The sequence below is a fragment of the Sciurus vulgaris genome, assembly GCF_902686455.1.
Source record: "Sciurus vulgaris genome assembly, chromosome: 11".
NCBI lineage: Eukaryota > Metazoa > Chordata > Mammalia > Rodentia > Sciuridae > Sciurus > Sciurus vulgaris.
Window position 1 is genome coordinate 69,538,593 of NC_136472.1, and position 24,654 is coordinate 69,563,246.

The 24,654-nt window shown below is 38.7% G+C and overlaps 1 protein-coding gene across 8 annotated transcripts in view; it reads right to left on the reverse strand.

Moving 5' to 3' along the window:
• Window positions 1–24,654, reverse strand: part of STIM1 (stromal interaction molecule 1) — a 221,516-nt gene that overhangs the window by 72,034 nt on the left and 124,828 nt on the right. For all 8 annotated transcript variants that reach the window (XM_079104693.1, XM_079104690.1, XM_079104691.1 and 5 more), the window contains one exon: window positions 20,407–20,537. In XM_079104693.1, the coding sequence (XP_078960819.1) occupies window positions 20,407–20,454 (48 nt within the window). In that variant the 5' untranslated portion in view covers window positions 20,455–20,537. The remainder of the gene's footprint in view (window positions 1–20,406; window positions 20,538–24,654) is intronic.

A 24,654-nucleotide genomic window follows, 5' to 3' on the forward strand; every position in this document is an offset into this window, starting at 1 on the left:
TGTGTGAGGCACTGGGTTCAATTCTCAGCACTGCACATAAATAAATAAAGAAGTAAAATAAAGATATTGTGTCCATCTATAGCTAAAAAGAAAAAAAGAAAGAAACAGAAAAAGCAGTCATGAAATACATTCGGCAAAATAAGAGCCCCAGAATAGCCAAAGCAATCCTTAGTGAGGAAAGTGAAGCAGGAGGCATCACAATACCAGACCTTAAATTAAACTACAGAGTTACAGTAACAAAAACAGCATAGTACTGGCACCAAAACAGACATGAAGACCAATGGAATAGAATAGAAGACACAGAGACAAACCCACATATAGTTACCTCATGCTACATATACAAAGGCACCAAAAACATAACATTGGAGAAAGCTTCTTCAACAAATGGTGCTGGGAAAATTGGAAATCCATATGTAGGAGAATGAAATTTAACCCCTATCTCTCACCCTGTACAAAACTCAACTCAAAGTGGATCAAAGATCTCAGTATTAGAACAGAAACTTTGCACCAACTATAAGACAATGTAGGCCCAAATCTCCAACATGTTTCTTTGGGAACCAACTTCCTCAACAAGACTCTTAAAGTGCAAGAAGTAAAATCAAAAATCAATAAATGGGTTGGTATCATACTAGAAAGCTTCTTCACAGCAACAGAAACAATCAAGTGTGAAGAGAGAGTCCTACAGAACGAGAGAAAATCTTTGCCACTATATCTCAGATAAGGTGTTAATTTCCAGAATATACAAAGAACTCAAGAAGATTAACACCAAAAAAAAAAAAAAAAAAAAACCCAAATAACCCAATCAATAAATGGGCAAAGGAACTGAACAGACACTTCACAGAAGAAGAAATTCAATCATTCAACAAATATATGAAAGAACGGTCAACATCTCTAGCAATTAGAGAAATGCAAATTAAAACTACATTGATATTTCACCACACTGACTTTTACACTATATAATGATAGTTAGTTATATAGAGACTGTATGGTCTGCCTACAGTCAGGCCTGAAATATTAACTAGTTGGCCTTTAAAGAAAAGTTTGTTGATTCCTGATTTACTATCCAAGTACAGTAAAGATGCTGTTTATTCAGGCACTTCACAGAAGAAATACAAATGGTCAAAAAAATGTGAAAAAAAGGTCCAACATCTCTAGTAATTACAGAAATGCAAATTAAAACTACACTGAGATTCTATCTTACTCCAGTCAGAATAGCAATTATTAAGAATACAAGTAACAATAAATGTTGGCGAGGATGTGGGGGGGAAAGGTACACTCATACATTGCTGGTGGGCCTACAAATTGGTGCAACCACTCTGGAAAGCAGTATGGAGATTCCTCAGAAAACTTGGAAAGGAACCAGTTATCCCACTCCTCAGCATACACACAATGAACTTAAATCAACATACTATAGTGATGCAGTCCCATCAATGTTCATAGCAGCTCAATTCACAACAGTGAAGCTATGGAACCAACCTAGGTGTCCTTCAACAAATGAGTGGATAAAGAAAATGTGGTATACACATACAATGGAATATTACTCAACCATAAAAAAGAATGATTTTATAACTTTTGCTGGTAAATGCAAGGATCTGGAGACTATCATGCTAAGTGAAATAAGTCAATTCCAAAATCAAAGCTCAAATGTCCTCTCTGATATGAGGATGCTAACACGCAAGGGGATGGTGAGGGGAAGAACATAAGTTCAGTAGATTAGACAAAGGGGAATGAAGGGACGGGAATGGGGATAGAAATAGGAAAGATAATAGATGAACCTGACATAACTTTCCTATGTACGTATATGAATAAACCACAGTGAATCTCAACCTCATGTACTTCCACAAGACTGGGATCCTAATTAGAATAAGATATACTCCATGTTTGTATAAATATATCAAACTAGACCTTACTATCACATATAACTAAAAAGAACAAATTTAAAAAGTATACACTCCTAGGTGGAGATTTAAGATGCTAATGAAACTTCCTATATAGTAAGTAGTATGACTGGAATATGCAAAGATAATGCACAAGTGCAAGGAAAAACTGGCAGAAAATTCCATAATCTTGCCCTGACTCCAACTCTAGTTCAGCCCCTTAGCTACTGTCCCAAAGTGTTAAAAATCCAGACCAAGATGAGACAACTCACTCACTCTCTGAGATTGTCTGCACTCCCATTCTTGAGTGTGTATTTCCCCTTTATAATAAATCTCTCATACCTGATGTGTCCTTAAATTCTTTTTTTGTGATGCCGTCCAGAACCTAGGAGGTCAATGTAGAAAATGCCTCTGCTCTTGGAGACCTCCTCTGACCCAGTGTAGTTGCACTGCCATTCCCAATGATAACGAATTCTTTCACATTCTCAGAATACCAGGCTTTTCACCAGTGGAATATTTTTGTGCATGCAAACCTCATCTAAAACGCTCTCCTCCTTCCTATCATACCTAGTCATCCGTTCAGAATCAGAGTATGGATCAGTGACTCTGGACATGGATAAAGCTAATTTATGTCCTCTTCTGTGACACTACTACAGTGTTCATTTAGTATACTATAGACTCCTCAGTTGTTCACAGCTATCTGTACTGGTCGGAGAACTTTGTCCACAGCAGCAACTTTACCTTCCCTTTGTCAATACTAGGATTAAACCCAGAGGTGCTTTACCACTGAGCTACCTTTTCTGGGGGGTCAGGGGTGGGGTTACTGGGGTCTGAACCCAGGGACACTTTACCACTGAGCTTCATCCCAAGCCCTTTTATTTATTTATTTATTTATAATTTTGAGACAAGGTCTTGTTAAGTTGCTCAAGGCCTTGCTAATTTGCCCAGAACTGGCTGGCCTTGAACTTGTAATCCTACTGGGATTACAGGCATGCACCATTGCACCCATCTTCACCTCTCCTTTTATTCCTTTATTTCCAGCACCCAGCATATGACAGTATGGAAAATCTCACTGAGGTTGATGATAAAGTTTAGTCTTTGTCATGGAATGATCCTCACCATGACACTGGGTCCACGATGCAGGTAAAATTCTAAAGGCAGCATCTATGGTTGCAGTTTGCTAGGTACCTAGCCAGAATGGCAAAGATTGGGAAACTCTAACATTCAGTCTTACAAACTATTAGGAACAAAGTATGCAAACTAGCCAAGTACTACTGGCTGGGGAACCTTTGTCTTATGATAAGAGGATAGAAATAGATCACTAATTAGAATAGATGTCCCCAGAGAGAACCATGTTCTTAATTGGGGTCAATACTGCCACATTTATAAAGGATGAACATATAGTACTGGACAGAATGCACAAGAAAGAATATTTACAAAAACTGATGGGTTAGAGGGTACTTCTGGCATGATAGCATGAGAAGATTCATGACCCTCCAACGAAATTGGTAAATTTATTTTTCAAAAGCAACCATTTAAAGCTATAAATGAGCTTACAGCAAGTGAATATACATATGCTCAAGAAAATCTACTAAAATTTGATAAGAGCAAGCATGTATTTGAAATAAGATCTGTTCCATCCCACCCCACTCAGTGAGACAGAAACTCTGCTCCAAAATGGTACAACCAAGAAAACAGGCCTTCTTCTCCAGGTTTCCAGTTGGACAGTTAAATGACTGGGAGGAACAAAACACTAACATTTCTCATCCTGGCCCCAGCTACTTGTTTTGAGGGGTTATAAGTATGGCCAAGAGGTGGGCCTGCCTTCTTCTGCTCAGTCTTTGTTCACAAGACAGGAACTTCATCTTGGATGACAGCACCACTGAGGATATTGGGGCCCCAATTACGACTTTCCTGGCTCATAAAAATGAAAATTATAGTCTGGGATTAAAACCCCTCCACCAAGGTCTCACTCCTAAAGTGACAGTGTCATTCAGAGAGAAGCATGTCATCGTTCTTACCCACAGCTCTATAACCATGGTTCTAAGATATTGCTGGGAAAGAAAGTAGGCTATGAGACAGAATTTAAAATCTCTTTAGAAAGGATATGACTATATTTGCTACAGAGTATGGAGAAGTTCAAGGCTAAGGATGCTCTCAAAAACTGGAAATTGTGGTGAAAGGCATCGGGGAAATGATTGGTAGAATCAGTGGAGATATAGTAGTACTTTTTATCTGAGGGAGATACATTCTTAGACCCTCAATGGATACCTGAAACTGTGGACAATACTGAACCCTACATACTGTGTTTTCTCCTATACATGATAAATTAATGCCTTTTCCATCCTAACAGCATTTACCATGAACTGTAGCTATAACCTGCTATTTGAGGTATGAGAACAAAACTAACACAAAATTAATTCTTTTTCCTTCTTCCCAATTTCACAGATGGAATCACTCTAAAAATTTATTTATCTTAGCAATCTCAGTATACATCTTCTTAAGTCAAAAGCATTTACCTTTTCACTTAAAGTAAGCATTTTATACTGACATATTCTTCTCTTGACATATTCAACTTGCCAGGATTGCTACTCTTATCCTTTGGGGCCATAATTAAGCAAAATAGGGTTACTTAATCATAGCACTGAGATACCATGATAGTGAATTTGAGAACCAAGACTATTACTAAGTGGCTAATTAGGTGGATAGTGCACACAGTGTGGATACTCTGAACAAAGATAAATGAATCACATTCAGGGTGGGACAGAGAGGGATGGTGTGAGATTTCACCATGCTATTCAAAGGAGTATATAATTTAAAATTCATAGGGGCTGGTGACATAGCTCAGGGATAGAGTACTTTGCCCAGCATGTGAATCAATCCCCAGTGCAACAAGAAAAAAAATGTCATGAATTTTTTTTCTGGAATTTTCCACTTAATGTTTTCAGACAACAGTTGAACTCAAGTATCTGAAACCAGGGAAAGCAAAACCAACTACTAATAAAAATAAACTGTAGGTCAAAGAGTTTTCTGGAGAGAAATAGAGGGAAAGACAGCTACAAGGAGCTCTGTAGGGGTGCACATCTCAAAGATTAACCTCAGAAATTATTCTTTCAAAGAAGTCCTAATATGATTGGACTGGTGTGAGAAGCAATTTATGCCTCTAGGTATTGTTGAAAACAAAAGAGCAATCAGATGCTAATTAACAGAGCTTAAAAGCTGGGTGTGGTCAGGAAAAGAGACACTCAAAGGGTACTCTGCCAAATCACTTTCATCTAAAGATGTTTATGGGCATACTCAAAAATCCTCATACTTTCTGAGGAGCAACATCAGAACTTTTACACTATGGAGGAGGAGAGAAAGGTCATGAAAATAATCCAACCAGACATTAAACAAATATACAAGCACAATAACAAGCCCCATAGAGGGCAGAGTACTACCCATAGCTGCTATAAATATTATCAAAAAGGTGCGGGTTTGCTGGGCACAGTAGCACATGCCTATAATTCCAGCTACTCAGGCATTCCTTCTTCTTCTTCTTTTTTTTTTTTTTTTGGTGGTGATGGTGGTGCTGGGCTACATCTCCAGCCCTAATTTCAGCTACTTGAGATGCTGAAGAAGGAGGCTCATGAGTTGGAAGTCAGCCTGCACAACTTAGTGAGCCTCTCTCTCAGAATAAAAACTAAAAAAGGGCTGGAGCCAGGTGCAGTGTTGCATGCCTTTAATTCCAGCAGCTCAGGAGGCTGAGGCAGGAGGATCACAAGTTCAAAGGCAGTTTCAACAACTTAACCAGGCCCTAAGCAACTTAACAAGACCCTGTCTCAAAATAAAAAGTAAAAAAGGGCTGGGGATATGGCTCAGTGGTTAAGTGCCTAAGTGCCTCTGGGTTCAATCCCTAGTAGCAAAAATAAATAAATAAATAAGAAAGAGAGAGAGAGGGAGAGAGAGAGAGGGAGAGAGAGAGAGAGAGGGAGAGAGAGGAGAAAGAGAGGGAGGGAGGGAGGGAGAGAGAGGGGGGAAGGAAGGAAGGAAGGAAGGAAGGAAGGAAGGAAGGAAGGAAGGAAGGAAGGAAGGAAGGAAGGAAGGAAGGGAGCGAGGGAGGGAGGGAGGGAGGGAGGGAGGGAGGGAGAACCCATAGTGTGAAAGAAAATATTTACAATCTATCTGACAAGGGACTAGAATATATAAAGAACTTTAACAACTCAATGCCCCCCCCCAAATAAATTAATTAAAACAATTTAGGGGGCTGGGGAGATAGCTCAGTCAGTAGAGTGCTTGCCTTGCAAGCACAAGGCCCTGGGTTCGATACCCAGCACCGCAAAAAAAAAAAAAAGACAATTTAAACATGAGCAAAGGCTCTGAAAAAACATTTCTCCAAAGAAGATATACAAACAACCATTAATCACATGAAAAGATGCTCAACATCATAAGTCACCAGGGAAATAGGAATCAAAACCATAATGAGATTACTTCACACTTTTTAGAATATAAATTTTAAAAAGACAGTGGGAATAAACAAAATATTCTCTTAGAATATCATAGTACCATAAAAGGAGGCAGAAATGAGTAATACAAGTGTCAGGGGTACCAGAAGCCTTTAAATAAGAAATTTTCTTCATTCATTTGCCTAACCAGCATTTACTTAGTTACTATATAACAAGTCCTGTGCTGGGAACTGAGGACACAGAGATTATTCAGACACATTGGAAGCACCTATGTGAAGCAGACATATAAAAGAGAGCCTGTCCTAGAAGGCAAAAACCACTGTTCTGTGTGGTAGAAAGGGCTATCATTCAATGCCAAAGAAAAAGCCCAGCAACTCTCTCTCCAATTCTTTCAACCCCCTATTGCCTTTGATGTCACAATTTTCCACTCTCATCTAATCAAGAAACTTGTTCATTACCCAGAGACATAAGAAAGCTTCTGAAGTGTCATATAAGAAAAATAATCTTGGGGTTGGGGCTGGGGCTCAGTGGCAGAGGGCTTTCCTAGAATGTGTGAGGCACTGGGTTTGATCCTTAGCACCACATACAAAAATAGGCAAATAAATAAAGTGATGCTGTCCATCTATAACTACAAAAAGAAAGAAAGAAAGAAAGAAAGAAAGAAAGAAAGAAAGAAAGAAAGAAAGAAAGAAAGAAGAAAGAAAGAAAGAAGAAAGAAGAAGAAAGAAAGAAAGAAGAAAGAAAGAAAGAAAGAAAGAAAGGAAAGAAAGAAAGAAAGAAAAAACAAAAACAATCTCAGTCAGACATGGTGGCACATGCCTGTAATCCCAGCAAGTCAGGAGGTTGAGGCAGAAGGACTGCAAATCTGAGGCCAGCCTGGACAACGTAGCAAAATCCTGCATCAAAATAAAAATAAAAGTGGGCTGGGAATGTAGTTCAGTGGTAGAGTGGCCATGGCTTTTATACCCAGTACCCTTCCAAAATACACACAAAGGAAAAGAAAGAAAATGAAAATACTCTCACAGATACAGACTCAAATTCCATTTCTGACGCTTACCACCATGTCACCTTAGGCCTATAAAATGTAGCCTATTCTACAGTTATAAGAGGAGCAATTAGAAAAACTTAAGGCAATGACCCATATTTCATGATGCCTATATGCAGATGAGGCTTCATGAATATTTAACTATTCAGAACTTAGGTACCAAGGCAAGAGGGCTCATAATCTTTATTTTGGCTCATCCTGAAGGAAACAACACTCTGACTCTGAGTCCCAGGAACCTCTCATATTTTTTTTTTAATATTTTGTTTTAGTTGTAGTTGTTTAGTTGTTTTACGTGGTGCTGAAGATCAAACCCAGGGCCTCACGCATGCTAGACAAATGCTCTAACACTGAGCCATAAACCCCAGTCCAGAACCTCTCATCTTAGTTATACTTCCTCAAGATGCCAGGTAGCTAGAAGAAAGAAGTAATGGCCCTCATAATGTCAGTGCTGAACTGTTGAGGTCATGACTATGTGCATGCACATGGGAGGGCCTAATGCAGTTGGACACTGAATGGAAATATGAAGAAAGTGGGCAATAATAATAGTGAAATTTATGCATAGTTCTGTGGTATGCAAAATATTTTTTGGATTTATTTTTAATTTTTATTTGTTCTAATTTGTTGTACATGACAGTAGAATGCATTTATACATGTGATAGATCATACATAACTGAGTGTAATCCCTTATTTTTCTGATTATACATATTATAGGATCACATCAATCATGTAGTCATATATGCACATGAGGTAATAATGTCTGTTTTACTCTACTATCATTCTTTACAAGTATATTTTTTGAGCCTCATACCACCTACTATATATACCACTGAAGGTATATATTACTGGTGTCCCTATCTTACAGATGAAGGAACTGTTCTCTAGACACCTCCCTACTGATGTCTCCCAAACTTGCCATATTTTTTGCCTCCTACATTAACTCATAATGTTTTCCTTTCCTAAAATGCTCTTTCCTTTCTTTATCTGATAAACTCCATCTCATCTTTTAAAATGAAGTTTCAATTTCACCTCTTCTGCAAAGCCTACTCGAACATATCTTCAGTCAAAATTACAACCAGCTCTGTTTACTTCTAGTTCATTGTTTTGAGGATAAAATTCAAGTTCCTCAGTATGGCACAAAACTGCTTAATACCTATCTTTCCAACCTAATTTTCAAATTCTCTTTCCATGCCCAACTGTTATATCCCAGTGTTAAGTTAAAAGAACCACTGAAACGAAAGGCACGTTGGCACACACCTGTCATTCCAGTGATTCGGGAGGCTGAGGCAGGAGGATTACAAGTTCAAGACCAGGAAGACTTAGCAAGACTGTGTCTCAAGATAAAAAATAAAAAGGGGCTGGGGATGTGGCTCAGAGGTTAAGTGACCCTGTGTTCAATCTCCATTGCCAAAAAAAGAAAAAAGAAAAAAAAAAAAAAAAAGAAGCCACTGACTTACAAATCCCCAAAAACATCATATTTGTCCCTCTACCTGGTATATCCTTCTCAATCCTCTCCCCAGGTTAACTCCTACCCATCACCCAAAATTCATCACAGTAGTTTTTTCTGAAATCCTCACATGGGTTAACTTCCCTCTTCTATATTTCCAGAGTACACTGAACTCTTCTCTTGCCATAACATTTACCAGCAATGGGCATGTATGTCTTTCTGCCTCAATAATATGTGTGATCTTTGTAGGAAGGAAATGTGTCTACCTTATTAGTCTTTGTATATCCAGCATCCAGCACAGAGCAGACACTAAATAAATTAGGAGAAGGAAGAGAAAAAAGGTAAGGAAACAAGGAGAGAACAACATAAGAATGAATAAAAAGATGAATGGATAAAGAAACTGTGGTATATTTATACACTGGAATATTACTCAGCCTTTAAAGAATAATAAAATTATGGCATTTGCAGGCAAATGAATGAAACTGGAGAATATCATGCTAAGTGAGATAAGCCAATCTCAAAATCCAAAGGAAAGAATGATCTCACTGATAAGCAGATGATGACACATAATGGGGGGTAATGGGGGGGAAGGGGCAAGAATGGAGGAAGGAGGGACTGTATAGAGGGAAAAGAGGCGTGGGAGGGGTGGGGGGAGGAAAAGAGGGGTGGGAGGGGGTGGGGGGAGGGAAAAAAATAACGAATGAATCAAACAACATTACCCTATGTAAAATGTATGATTACACAAATGGTACGCCTTTACTTCATATACAAACAGAGAAACAACATGTATCCATTTGTTTACAATAAAAATAAATTTTAAAAAAAAGAATGTTATTAATCCACAAGTAAGTCAGCCATGGCACTGGGAACCAATTCTTCCTAATGCCATAAAGTGCATTGGAATGTGATACATGAACAGATATAACATGAACAAAGACTTGAATAAATACACAAACAAACACAAACGCCAGTTAGGTCTAAAGGCAAACAAGGGCCAGGCACAGTGGCACATGCCTGTGATCCCTGCAACTTGGGAGGCTGAGGCAGAAGAAATTACAAGTTCCAAGCCAAGCCTTAGCAATGTACCAAGGCCCTAAGCAACTTAGTGAGACCCTGTCTCAAAATAAAACAGTAAAAGGGCTGGGGATGGCCTGGAGTTATGGCTCAATGGTAGAGTGCTTCTCTAGCATATATGAGGCACTGGGTTCGATTCTCAGCACTGCATATAAATAAATGAATACAATAAAGATCCATCAACAACTAAAAAAAAAATTCTAAAAAATACTTTTAAAAAATGACTGGGGATATGGCTCAGTGGTAAAGTGCCCCTGGGTCAATTCCCAGTATCAAAAATTAAACAAATAAATCAAGGCAAGAAGGGCCTTGGGAGCCAGCTGCCCATTCTTCCTTGGATAGGAAGAGTCAGAAGTTTAAGTAGAATTTTTCTCTCTCTGATGATTTGACTATTCCTGGCCCTTGCATTCTGTCTACCATTCTGTAGAAACCCACAAACGTGCCTAGACTAACAGTATCTTTGGGTTCCTATGACCTTCTTCTGCTCTGCTTTTACCTGAAAGTCCTGAATACTATATTATACGGCCTAACCTTTGCCTCAACCTTCTCCCTGGTCCCTGATCTGGTTTATGGGCTTTCTTCTCAGCCCCTCCTTCTTGGCTCAGTGTTCTTCTCCTTTCCTCCACTTTCTGCCATTCACAACACATCAAAAATGCAGAAAAGACTATATCCAAACAACAAAAAATGACTTATACATACATACAAAGAAAACACCAGAGACATAGACAGACATATATACATTATACAGACAAACAAAGAAACCTTACAAGGGGTTAATTAATCCCTGTACCCCCCAAACAGGACTGTCACCCAGAATAGATAAAGACTGTTTACAACGAAGAGGGGAGGAAGCAAAACAACAGCCTGCTTGGTGACAAGGAATTTCCTTGTCTGTCAAAGCAAGCCACCGTCTGGGGGAGCTGCTGCCTCGTCCTGTATCTGGCCAAGGCAATGGGACAGATTGTAAACTATGCCTACTCTCTCTGCTGCATAGCCCAGCTTGTCTGGCAACTGGTATCCTTTTCTGAATGCCAACTGACAATGTATCTTCTGCTATACAGCACATATTAGATCACGTCCTTATTCCCTCTTGAAACTCCTACAAGTTCCTATGGAATGCCACCACTACAGTCTTTAAAAATGTGTTACTGTCATTGGCTGTTTATACACCTCTTTCAGTAGCCTGAGGGCTTGCCAATGGCAAAGAGATATTATTTCATCTCGATTTATAGATGAGAAAAGTAAAACTACCCAAACTACTTGGCCCTACAGCTATATATTACATACTGTGGACCTGAACTCCAAAACTGATACTTAGACTTTTAAAAACTCAATGTCCAGGCTGGAGAAGTAGCTCAGTGACAGAGAACTTACCTGCAAGCATGAGGCCCTGGGATCAATCCTCACTATGGGGATAGGGAGTGGGGGGGGTGCCTCAGTGGTAGAACACTTGCTTAGTCTGTGTGAGGCACATGTGTTCATTCCCCCAGTATGTCTAAATAAAGAAATATAAAAAAACTCAAAGTCCAAATCAGCCTTGGTGGCACATGCCTGTAGTCCCAGCTCTTCAGGAGACTAAGGCAAGAAGATTGACTGAGCCCAAGAGTTCTGGGCCAGCCTAGGCACATAGCAACACCCCAGATCTTAAAAAATCAGTTTTCAAATAGTTTATTCTAAGAAACCAAAAAAAAAATAGGGCCACAAAACTTGAACTCAATGGAAGTTGCAACCCATAAACTGACTATGAGCCACTCCTGGTAGGTGAATATGACAACTTCCCTATAATTATTTACAAGGAAGAGCAGGGATGGGACATTTTTTTAGCCTCAGGAGCAGGTTTCACCTGAAGAATAATGTCACAATTTTGGTCCTCTCTGTTATGTCCCAAGAACCTGAGAAGACTTCAATCTGTACTTGGCCTGGATTAAGGGCAGGGGCTCAGAATATTCCACTGAAGTAGGAGATAGGATGATGATTGTACCAGAATACAAGCAGAGAGCTAGAAAAGAAGAAAGGCAGAAAGGTATCTCCAAATAAGGTCAAAGAAGAATTGCTACAGCAACTGAAATGTATCTATTAGAAAACTATACTGAGGTTAATTTGCATATAGCCAAATTTAAGAAGAAAAAGCTGTGCAAGGGGAAAGTAAAGAAAATCTATGTTCAGAATTGGGTACAGAAACCAAAGGGAAAGTTCTGCTTCCCCTGGGCCAAAGTGGTGCCTGGGAGTGATACTACAGCAGTGGGAATCAAAGGGAGACCTGGAGTGCAGCAGAGCGAGAGCGAGCATGAAGGTGAATCCAGGAAAACAAAACCAAAACTACTCAGCCTGTTGTCTTTGATGACTCTCCATATGGTGCTCCTTAAGATTAGGGTCAAGAAAGGGATTCAGGTCTCTGTCATGTGGCAAGAGGGAATTACCACCTGAGTTCTCTCACAGCTTCTCTGACATCTTTGTTTCCTCAGAAGCAGGGCCTACTACAAAAAAGGAAGAGGGAAAGAAGGAAGGGAGGAAGGAGATATGAAGGGAAAAAGGGAAGGACAAAATTTTTCCAAAGAGAATGCCCTAGGACTCTACAGTCTGGTGTCCTGGTGTCCTCAAGTCACAAGATACCTACCCAAAACTCACTTTCAGCAAACTGGGGGTCTCTGGTACTTCAAACTTGGAAGCACCAAGGCATCTCTGTCAAAGTTAGAGGTTAGAGAAATACAAACTGAAATCAATAAGGCTTGCAAAGTGTTATTGAGTTCTAAAGATTCTTACAGATTGGATTATAGAAAGGCAAGCAGAAGGTAACTACCACTCCAATCAAAGCAGCAACACTTTCATTTTTAAACATTTTTATGAAATATAATTCACACACTAATTATAGCATAGTACTCAGTTTTTTAGCATAATCACAAAAGTATGAAATCGTCACTACAAACCATGTTTAGAACAATGTCATCAGCCTGATGCAGATCTGAATTGCAGTAACCCCCGCAAAAAATGGAAAACTAAGTACTGTCAGTCTTAAGTCAATTCCCTTACTACAAATATTATCAGTCTTACAGAATTCTTGTAAAGACTCTGTGAGAAAAGGATACAAAAGTGTAGGTAGCATAGGCCTAGTACATTGTAGCAGTGGTACTAAGAATAGAAAAAACAGTAATATTGCAACTATAACTAGCCACAGGCAAGGTACTGGATATACATGATTTCATATTTGCTATGGTAGAAATTGTGATGAGGAAATGAAAGTTCACAGAATTTCAGAAATTTCCCAAGGTCCAATAACTAATAATTGGGGAAAGTATACCTACAAATGTCATCTTTCTTGCTCTAGAAAAATATAATTTTGCTCTGTTACACAATCTTTAGGTATTCTCAGTGTCTTTTCTTTTCTTTTCCGGTGCCCTTCTAGTGTTTTTTCTCTAAGTCTTTTCCATTATTTCAACTAAAATTATCTATCAGATTCTGCATATGATTCACAGAACAGGGCAGAGAAAGGGGTCACAGAGGAAAGCAGACTTACAAGTCATACACTAACATGGATAGAGCCCAAGCCTGAGCAACTCCAGAGAAACAATCCAACTGATTCAGTTTTATCGTGGGGAGAAATTCACAAATCCAAAGGACCCTAGCTCCCATTCCATTGACCAATCGACACTATACTCTTGCTCTGCCAGGATCTGGGCTTGGGGCAAGGGCACAGTGTTGGGATATGAAGAGCATGCTTGGAATGACTCTAGCATAGAGTAAGGGAGTGAATGCATCATAACATGAATTAGTCAGATGAGTTAAAGCCAGAGTGGGAGCACTAGCTAAAGAGCAGATTCAAGTTTAGACTAAATAAGCAAAAGTAAGCTACTCATAGTTTCAGCATCTCTAAAATGGAGATAATAACAACTAACTCACAGAGTGGTTGAGAATTAAATGAAACTGTATATATAATCAGCTGGGTTGACACATAATAGGATGCTCCCTTTCCACCATACTCCCCTTACAAGGTAGAAGTAATTGGATGAGTTGTACTTTAGTAATTCCAGTAGCTTCACAAAAAGACAAATCTACAGACAAAACAACACAGTCAAAATCATTAGGGTACAAAGAAAGACAATTTCTAATTAAGTACTAACTAGAGTGATACAGACTATGTGCTGTGGGACTTAATACTGAAATGAGGGAAACTAGTGAGGATGAAAAAGTCAGGGAGGGTGCACGAAAAGTAAGGCTGGTTCATTCCAAAGAACTAAGATTGATATAGACAGAGAGGGTTATGAGAGTTTAATTCTACGCAAGGAGAACCACCTAAGCAAAGTGGAAATAGACAATGTTTATGATACAAAGAGGATAGGAGTATGTCTGGACAATTTATTTTATGCTATTTTTTGGTACTGGGGATTGAATCCAGGGGCATTCTATCACTGAGTTATACCCCAGCCCTTTTTATTTTTTTTAGATGTTGATAGACTTTTATTTTATTCTTTTATTTATATGTGGTGCTGAGACTCAAACCTCACACATGCTAGGCAAGCACTCTACCACTAAGCCACAACCCCAGCTCCCTTTTTATTTTTTATTTTGAGATAGGGTCTCACTAAATTACAAATGCTGGCCTCAAACTTGCAATCCTCCTTCCTCAGCTGCCCAAGTCTCTAAGATTATAGACATGTGCCACTGCCTAGCTAGAGAATCCTAAGAATGGTTAAGGCCAGATGTGGAAAAAAATGTAGCATTAGGCACAAGAAGTCAGAAGAACAGAAAATGGAAATCCTTCAGGAGATCCAGAACAGAAAATATAGTTAAGGAAGATCACTGGCAGCATGTACAGCAGGAGCTGGTAAGGCAGAAATTAGAGGCAGGGAACACTTGGTCTGGAGTTATCTGAATATAAGCAAGGACCCCAAGGTCAAGGCAGAATAATAATTATTATTAATCATGGTAAAACATTTGTGTATAGCCTGGCTACTTATCTTCATCCAAATTAGCCAATGTTAGCCGAAGAAGTCTACTCCTATCCTACTAAAATTCAAGCACATCTCCTAAAGTATTATAATACAACTTGCTGTTCAAAATCCACTAGTGTTTCAGATGGGTAGGGAAATATTAGAAGGTATCATCACCTAGACCTTTTTTTAAAAGCCAGATCTCTTTTACAGTTCACAGGTAGGAGACTGAGCAAGCTTCCAGAAAAGATGTATGTAACCCCTAGAAATATGTGGCCCTAGTCAAGTCAGTCACACTGCTGTGGGTAGCACTCATACCTGAATGTTGTAGTGCCATGGGATGATGGGAGGGCTAATTTGGAATTCTTGCTATACAGGCCAGACTTCACTAATTGTACCATCATCCTGAGGGGGAAAAAACATAGAGTGAGCATGCATCACATGCCAGGCATGGTGTTTGGGATTTTGCATACATTAAATTCTCACGATAATCCTGCAAGTAGTAATCTCAGCAACTGGGGGGGCTGAGGCAGGAGGATTGCAAGTTAAAAGTCAGCCTCAGGAACTTAGCGAGGCCCTAAGCAACTTATCAAAATCCTGTCTCAAAATAAAAAATAAAAGGGCCAGGAATGTGGCTCAGTTTTTAAGTGCCCCTGTTTAATTCCCAGTTAAAAAAAAAAAAAAAAAAAGTTCTTTCTTATGGTAATGATAACAACAAAAACTGTTACTGAGTCTCCTATGTGTACCAAGCATTGTATCAGGTGCATATTTATGGTTCACAGAAACTTCATAAGGTACCTATCATTATTATTATTCTAATTGCTAATGAAGAAACAGGCTGACAGAGATTATATAATTTCACCAAGTTTACATAGGTGGTAAGAGGGAAAGTCAGGTGCGTGTGGCTCCAGAACAGAAGGCATTAACTCTGTGCTATAGAACTAATAGAATCTTAAGTAGATAGATCTTGCTGCTTCTTGCACTTGTACAGCTATTTATCCATCCCACCTAAAAATCAATGAGAAATCTCCCTTGCTCTGAACATCCATCTCAGCCTAATACCATGTTGTTACAGTGACATTGGTCAGTTCAACAAAGTGATAAAACTCATATTTTGTAATAGGATCTGCTAGCCATTGGAGAAAACAGTAACAAACTAAATAAGGTCAGTCCCTGCCCTAAAAAGGCTCACAATTTGGTGAGATAAATACATCAATCAGACAAACATCAAAATACAACTGTCAGATATATGTCAATTTCCGGGAAATATAGAAGAAAGTAAAAGAAGAAAGTAGCTTGCATTCACCAAGCTTGAATTATACGTCAGGTAGTATGCTACAAACTTTTTTAAAGTTAAAATATGATGAAATCAGCTTTTTGTGTACATAGTTCTATGAATTTTAATACATATCTAGATTGATGTGATGGGCACAGGACAAATCTATTACCCCCAAAAAATCTCTCATTCAGACCTTCCCTGTACTCCTAACCCCTAGCTGACCTAGTTTCCATCCCTATAGTTTTGCCTTTATCAGAATATCATATAAATGGAATCATAAATTTTTGAGACTGATTTCTTTCACTCAACATAATATTTTTGAGATTCATCTAGGCTGTGTGCACCAACAGTTCATTCCTTGTGTATTGCTGAGTAGTTTTTCATAGTGTGTTTATCCATTCACAAACTGAGGGACATATGGATTATATCCAGTTTGGGGAGATTATGAATAAAGCTGCTATAAACATGCATGTATAGATTTTAATATGAATATAATAAATTTTAATTTATCTATAGGGATAACATACCTAAAAGTAGAATTGCTGGGACATATAGTAAGTTATGTTTACAAGAAATTATTGATCAGGCATGCTGGTGTACACCTTGTAATCCCAGCAATTTAGGAGGCTGAGGCAGGAAATCACAAGCTTAAGAACAGTCTCAGCAACTTAGTAAGACCCTGTCTCAAAATAAAATTTAAAAAATACCTGGGGATGTGGCTCAGTGGTGGAGCACCCCTGAAGTAAATCCCCAGTACCACACACACAAAAAAAAGAAAAAAAAAAAAAATGTGAAACTTTTCCAGAATGATATATCATGTTATAGTCCCATCAGTAAGTGTTCTAGTGACTCTTCTTCCTCACCAATCCTCACCCAGTCATTGGTATTGTCCATTTAAGATTTTTAAAGTTTTAGTCATTCTAATAACTGTACAGTAGATTCTCATTATGGTTTAAGTTTGTATTTCCCTAAATGGCTAATAATACTGTCAACCATATATCTTCCTTGATGAAGTCTTTGTTCAAATCTTTTCCCATTTTTAATTGATTTACTTGTTTTCTATTGTTGAGTGTTGATAGTTCTTTATATATGCTGGGAACTTTTTTTTGGTGGTAGGGGGAATACTGGAGATTGAATCCAGGGGTGCTTTACCACTGAGTGAAGTCCCTAGTCCTTTCTTTCTTTCTTTCTTTCTTTTTTTTTTTTTTTTTTTTTTTTTTTGAGACAGGGTCTCACTAAATTGTTGGACCTCACTAAGATGCTGAGGCTGTCCTCAAACTTGCAATTCTCCTGCCTCAGCCTCCAGAGTCACTGGGATTACAGGTGCATACCACCATGCCAAGCCAGAAATCTTTTCTCTTGTGTAATTCCCTAGCCTTCAATGTCTGACACATAATATGTATTCAATAAGATTTTGTTTAATGGCCAAATAAATACCCTAATTTTCCATGTGGGTTCCAGAAAAGAAAATAACACTGTTCTCAAAAACTCTGGGTCCAGTCAAGAAGGCAGTGTTTTTAGGCAGGCTCATGTCTGCCCACCTCAAAGTATCAGAACAATCTGACAACATTATCCCCTGTACAAGTCCTTTGTCCATGGGCAGTGTCTCACCAGAACTCAGAGTAGAACACAGGTCATGAATTTCTATACTACCAGTATGGTGGAACATCCTGCCAGCTTTACAAGAAGTACACCATCACCTATAGTGCCATCTTGCTCATCTGAAGGGCCCTAATACACAGCCTTCTATCCAGAAGAAAACAAAAATAGCAATTGAGCAGCCAAACTAGCTGTCCCTGAACAAATGATTATGTATATTCTATAAGATGCCTGCTGAGTTTACTGTAAATCTATACAGTTCACAGTAGAATAAATACATCAATTAACCAATGAAAATGAATCAAAGAAGAAACAGAGCAGGATGCAGCAGTGCACACCTATAATCCCAGCAACTAGAAAGGCTGAGGCAAGGAGGGATTACCAGTTCAAGGCCAGTCATTGCAACTTAATAAGACCTTGTTTTAAAATTAAAAAAATAAAAAAGAACTGGGGGTGTGGCTCAGTGGTAAAGTGCCCTTGGGTTCAAACCCTAGTACCAATAAGAAAGAGAGAGAGAGAGAGAGAGAGAGAGAGAGAGAGAGAGAGAGAGAGAGAGACATTATAAGAAGCAAGTACAATACATATACGAATGTAGGTGCTGAGATAATAGTGTAAGAGCCCCTGAAGACATGTTTTAATTCATACAAAGAAAGCTAACAGTCTGGTCACAATAATCTGTAATAAGAAGGATTCACATCAAAAATGGCTGAAATTTTAAAAGCTCCAGCACTGAGATAGATCTTTCAGTTCACTTTAGTTACCTGAGAAATTTACCAATATCAACCAGTACAACTTGGCCAGCATCCATTACCTGACATTCTAATCCCTGAGTTATCTGTCCAACTTTCTAGTTAGATTCTGAATTCCAAAACTGTCTCATATGTTTAAATTGAGTTAAGCACCCACATTTTACTTTCTCTCTCAAGGACAATAGCTTGTGACTGACTATGATACCCCAGAACAGCAGGGGCCTCTAACACAAGAGGCCTGAACCTTGCAGGGAGAGCATGAAAAGCCAAGGCAATACAGAAGCTATGCTGAAAAAGAACAGCTCCCCACTTGTGCAGAGAAGAGCAGGGTGACAGCTTTTGTGTTATTTTGGAACAGTTTGTGCTGATGAGTTTTTTGTTGTGGTAACATTCCTCTAAAAAGAACATTTTCTTCCTTCCCTCATTGACAAAGCAATTCAGCAGGACGTGAAAAAAGGGAGGAGTGGATTACAAAGATATCCAAGAATATGTAGATCTTGGATTATATCACCTTCTTAACTGTCATGCATTCCAGTCCCCAGTCCTGGGGCAACGCCCTAGGACAGTGATCAAAAAGAACATCTCTAGGTCTCCTTCCCTATCAGAACTTGGCTCTATTCTCATAGATCAATGCAATTTTGGTCCTTTGAAGGTCAATTCTAAATATGATAAAAAATTCAGATACTTTGATCAGGATTATTGTCCTTGCTCAAGAACCTACCCATTGCTCAGGTACAGGTACACATATCTCAGCCTGGTTACCTAGGCTCCACTTTCCTTTACAACTCCTTAGTGGTTTTCTACCATAATGTCTCTCATCAAAAAACCCACCATGCTTCTTACTACTTCTACATCTTTGCTAATATAAAAAAAAAAATCTGATTTTTTCCTACTTCGTAAGTATTTGAAGATAGAAATTACATTACCTCAGGCTCCTCTTCTCCAGCTAAAGTGTCTTCACTAGGCTGTAAATTATCTGAAGACAGAATGTATCCGTCTTATTTACTGTCCCATCTCCATACACAGAACAGTGAAGGGCACATACATAATAGACACAACTGACATTATTGAACTGAGTTGAATGTTCTTGATTTCATACTTTCTATAGTCTTCATCATTCATGTCACTCCTCTCTGTACAGTCTTTTACTATTCTAAATCCTTCTGATGTTGTGAGATTCAAAATTAAAAACACAAAGGTAGACTACATGGCACAGAGGAGAGATGACTTACATTCTCCATCTCAATGTATGTTTTATCCCTATTAAATATTTAGCATGACATGGTAACTTCACCAAATTGCTAGTGCATGTTAAGCATGAAATCAAAAAACTTTTAAATCTTTTCATACAAAACAATCTTATACTCTGGGCTCTATTGAGTTGGAGCCATAGAATGTCAAAAGGTGAAACAATAACAGAGTTTCTTCCATTTAGAGGTTCCTCTAGTTCTTATTATCTGAACCACTCAACTGGCTCCCAACAACTACAACTTGGAATTTAGAATGATCTTCTAAGATTTATTTCTTCTTCCCTATTACACATAAATTCCCAAATGGCAGGATGTGACTATTTTGCCTTCTTTTCCACATGCCAACAAAGAGCTGAGTACAGACAGATTGATGGCTTTTATCTATAGCAGGATTACATTAACGATTCAGGGAAACTGCAAAGATCAGCTCAGGGATCCCTTTCCCTCCCAAAGCATAGCTCAGTGTCATGCTCCTAGCCAGTGGGGCAGGTATAACCCACCCAGGTATAGACACAGGTATAAAGCCCCACATTCTGCCAGGCTGTCTCCTGAAGGCTTGCTATGCTGAGAGCCAACCTCTCCTGATGAGAGATGAATTCCTACAGAAAAAATCAGCAGAGAATATCTCTGCATAGGGAATAGTCTGTCTAGGAATTTTTCAGGAATATCTGGACACAGAGAAGAGAAGAGAGTTATAGCAGGGTGAGAAAGCTCACCTCATCACTTTCTTCTACATCCACATCACCATTGGCATCATCATCCATCAGCTTGTGGATGTTGCGGACTGCCTCAAAGCTGAGTTTCTCATCCTCACTGTGGCACAGGGGCTTGTCAATCCGGCAGAACTCTGTACAGGAAAAAGCAAAAAAACGACATTACTCAGAGATGCCACTCAGTATCTATCACCCACCTTTGTCAGCATCCTTAACTTCTAGCATCTGACTCCTCACAAAGGCACATACCAACATTGTATACAGTGACAGAAGCAATTATCTAAGCTTTTAACTGTCTCCCCAGAAAATGTGCTGAGCTTTCTGGTATAGGGATGGTGCTTTATAATCCTAATAGTTCCCTGGCAGTTTAATTCTAACATAGGACTATAAATACACTGGGATCTACACAAAAACATAAAAAAAATAACTCACAATTAGAGAAAATACAAATAGCCAGTGACACAGGAAAAAAACACACTCACTAGTAATCAAAGAAATACAAATTCCAATGAGATACAAATTTTTTTTAAAAGGAAAAATGTTTTATTGCTTGCTAGCAAAGGAGAACACAGGGGACTCCTGCCCCAAGAGGCTGTGATTCTGCCCATCAAGGGGAACAGGAAGCTTTTAGAGGTGAGTTCAGAGGCCACATTCCACATGTTCTCTGTCTAGAGTTGTAATTCACTTGTTAATTTGGGGAGATAGTGAGATACCATTTTTAAATAAGTCAAATAAACAAATATATATTAATACAACATTTCTGGAAATACAACAGCCAATTAGTCCCATGTATGAATAATGTATAGTTTTTCTTTTTGTCATTGCTGTACATAAAATGCCAGCCACAGGCCAACTAGTAAAACCTCTCATGTCTTGTGACTTCTCATAGATAGTTACAATCCAGCAAGTATCTACTAGATATCTAAAGGTCCTAAGCTCATCTGATACAAACAGCTTCAGAGGTCTGGAAAGCAGTTTCCTATATCTACCACCACATGGCATGCCACAGTAAAATCAGCACAAGGGCAGAGGCCTCCGTTAGCTCTTTCCATGACAACTAATCTTCTCTTATAACTACTCGAAAACACCTACCATGACTAGATACACACAGCAGAAAGAGGCTGAAATCTAGACTTAACTCTACCATGTGACCATGCAGGTCACTTCTCTTCTCCAGGCCTTGAGTTCGCTTTTTGAAAAAGGCTTTTTGGGACAAAAAAGCTGACTAACACAGGGTAAGTAGGACTTTTTTGTTTGTCTGTTTTCATTTTAGAGGTAAAAGAAAAATCTGATTCAAATATCAATTGTGAAATTAGAAACTTGACAGTTTATGGCTCAAAAAAAAAAAAAAGAAAATTCCCCTTTATTATATAATAACTGTAACGCAAAAATAAATTTTAAAAAAGAAAGAAAGAAAAAAACTTTTTTCTTTTGCAGTACAGGGATACTGTACCACTTAGCTTTTTATTTTTTATTTTGAGACAGGGACTCCTATCTCAGCCTCCTGAGTTTCATGTCTGCATCAGGGCACCCATCCTGAAAAAGGGCATTTTGACTCAAGTTTCCAGTATGTTTCCTCCAATCCTAGGTGCTAAAATTCCCCTTTCCTTTTGACTTGGAGCTGGACAAGTACTTCCTAGGTAAAATACTCTCTCTATATCACCCCACCAACCAAAGAAAATAAAGAGCGAGCCAGTCTTGACGGTAAATGCCTATAATCCTAGCAACTTTGGAGGTTGAGGCAAGAAGAACCCAAATTCTAGGCTAGCCTCAGAAACGCAGTGAGACCCTGTCTCAAAATAAAAAAAGAAAAAGTGCTGGGGATGTCACTGAGTGGTAGAGCACCCCTGGATTCAATCCCTAATACCAAAAGGAGAGGGAGAAGCAAAAAAGACTTTGACTTTCCAGGTAATAGGAAAAAAATATTGTCAGGAGGAGAACGCAAGGACAGATAAAGATACTGAGGCTTTTAAAAGGCCTGAAACACCATGATCCATTTAATCATTTACTTGGTTGTCTTCCAGAGACAGTGACAAGACAGAATAGGTCACCTCTCTATCTCTTGCTGGTTGTCCAAATCCCATTCAAAATAAGGAGAGGTACAAATATTAAATTTTAAAGAATCACAGCTGTAACTCAATTGAAGTATATTGAACAGTGAGACTCAGAGATGTTAAAAAAATGTACCCAAGTCAAAAGCAGCTCAAGAGCCACAGCAAGAGCCCAGGTGTGCTGACTCCTATGCCAGCATTCACCTGATTGCCTTTTTGCTATGGTAGCCAGATAGCTTTGGATTGGTTTCATCTTTTGGAAGCCACAGTTGATAATGTTGGTAAGAACACAAAATGGTTTTATAAAATTAAAAAAGATGAATAGTATGCATACAAAAGAAATATCTCTATGTAACCTTAAGTTCCTCTACTTGTCCTATCAGGTTGGATTGGGGGTTGGATGGAGTTTTACTGAGGGAGAAAGTAGAATACAGCCAAAGATTTAGGTATTGTTTCTCAACTTGCTCACCAATCAAGAATTCCTGATATAAGACTTTCATTCTTAGAAAACATTTCCAGAAGAACGATTTATCAACCCAAGAAATTACAATAAGTATGACTAACTAGTTCATAGATAAAGCACATAGCACTGAGATTTAGCACAATCAATATTACTCTTTCCCTCTCTTGCCCCTATTCTTGTACTACACAAAGGCACATTTAATTTCACAACCAGAGTTTTTTGATCAGCATGTGATAAAATATATTTAAACAATATGTATTGAGCATGATTATATTTCAGGCCTATGATGGGCACCCAGACATAAAGATTATGAATCAGATTTCATCTTTGCTCCCAGGAGCTCAATTAATACAGTGGGAAAGATAGGCAATTAAAACATTATGTACTGAGTGTCACAATAGAAAGAATCAAGTTAGGGATCAGCAAACTCTTTCTATAAAGGACCACACAGTGAACAATTTAGGATTTGTGGGCCATATAACCTCTGCTGCCATTGTAGCAACAAAATGCACCCTCAGACAAAAACAAATGGATGAGTTTGTGGTCTGATAAATTTTTTTCTTTTTTTACAAAAAAAAAAAAAAAAAAACCAAACCAGGCAGTGGGCTAGATATAGCCTATAAAGTCATATTTTGTTGGAATCTTGTTACAGAAAATCATAGGCATGGCTGGGGTTGTGTTGAGAGGTTAGAAGGCTTGCCTAGCATGTGTGAGGCACTAGGTTCGATCCTCAGCACCATATATAAGTAAATAAAATAAAGGTCCTTCAACAACTAAAAAAAGAAAAAGAGAATCATAGGCAACATACTTAAATCACATTTTGTTAACAACATTCTAACCTAAAGGAAAGAAATCCAATCTTTATTAGCCTGTATCCATCCCACTGGCTTAGAAGTAGAGCACTGCATTCCTAGTAGGCTTTTAAAATAATGGGAATAGTTTACCAAGCTCCCAAGGACTAGGGGCCTTCAAACTGGACAGCACTGGTCCACCAGTGGTGGTCACCACGGGTTTAGAAAGCCAGTGCCTTTCCCAAAGGTCTGTGGACAGGTCTAGAAGTTTGTGCTTCAAACAGTAGGCTCTGGTTTGTAACCTGATTCAGACAGACAGGTGACCTTTGCTGCTGGCATCATCTGGCATGGAAAAGGATTAAAGGGGACTGAGGGTTGAGGCAGTAGTAAAAAGCTTGATGTCTCATATGGCTGTAGAACCATGCCCAGAAAACTATGTCAGCCAAAATTCACAAATAACTCTTTCAATGAAGCATTTCCTAAGCCATTTCCCTTCCTTCCTGAGACCTTTTCCACTTGCTTATATATTCCAGCCCAAAATTTTCTACAGACATCTGGGAACATCTTAGAAGATCCACTCATTTAGCAATACATTATTACTTCAATGAAAGAGCCCTGAACTAACAATCAGAAACAATGCCAAAATCCCACCTTCATCAGTTACAACCATATGATATTGAACAAGTTGTTTAATTTCTTTGAGGGTCCTATTTATCATTTGCATGAGGTTTTTGTGAGCAATTAAGTAAAACTGCATTTGTTAAAACAGGTAGGCAGAGAGACTGACATAAAAGCTGATATTCAATCCATTTGCATGATCCTTTCCTCCCAGAGCAATAAGTGAGCAGTTTCCCATCTTCTGCTTTAGCCACTTTGCCTGTCACTCTAAGAATCAAATAGGTGGTTTAGACCAATCAAAGTGACCCACTCATATGAGTGGGCAAGT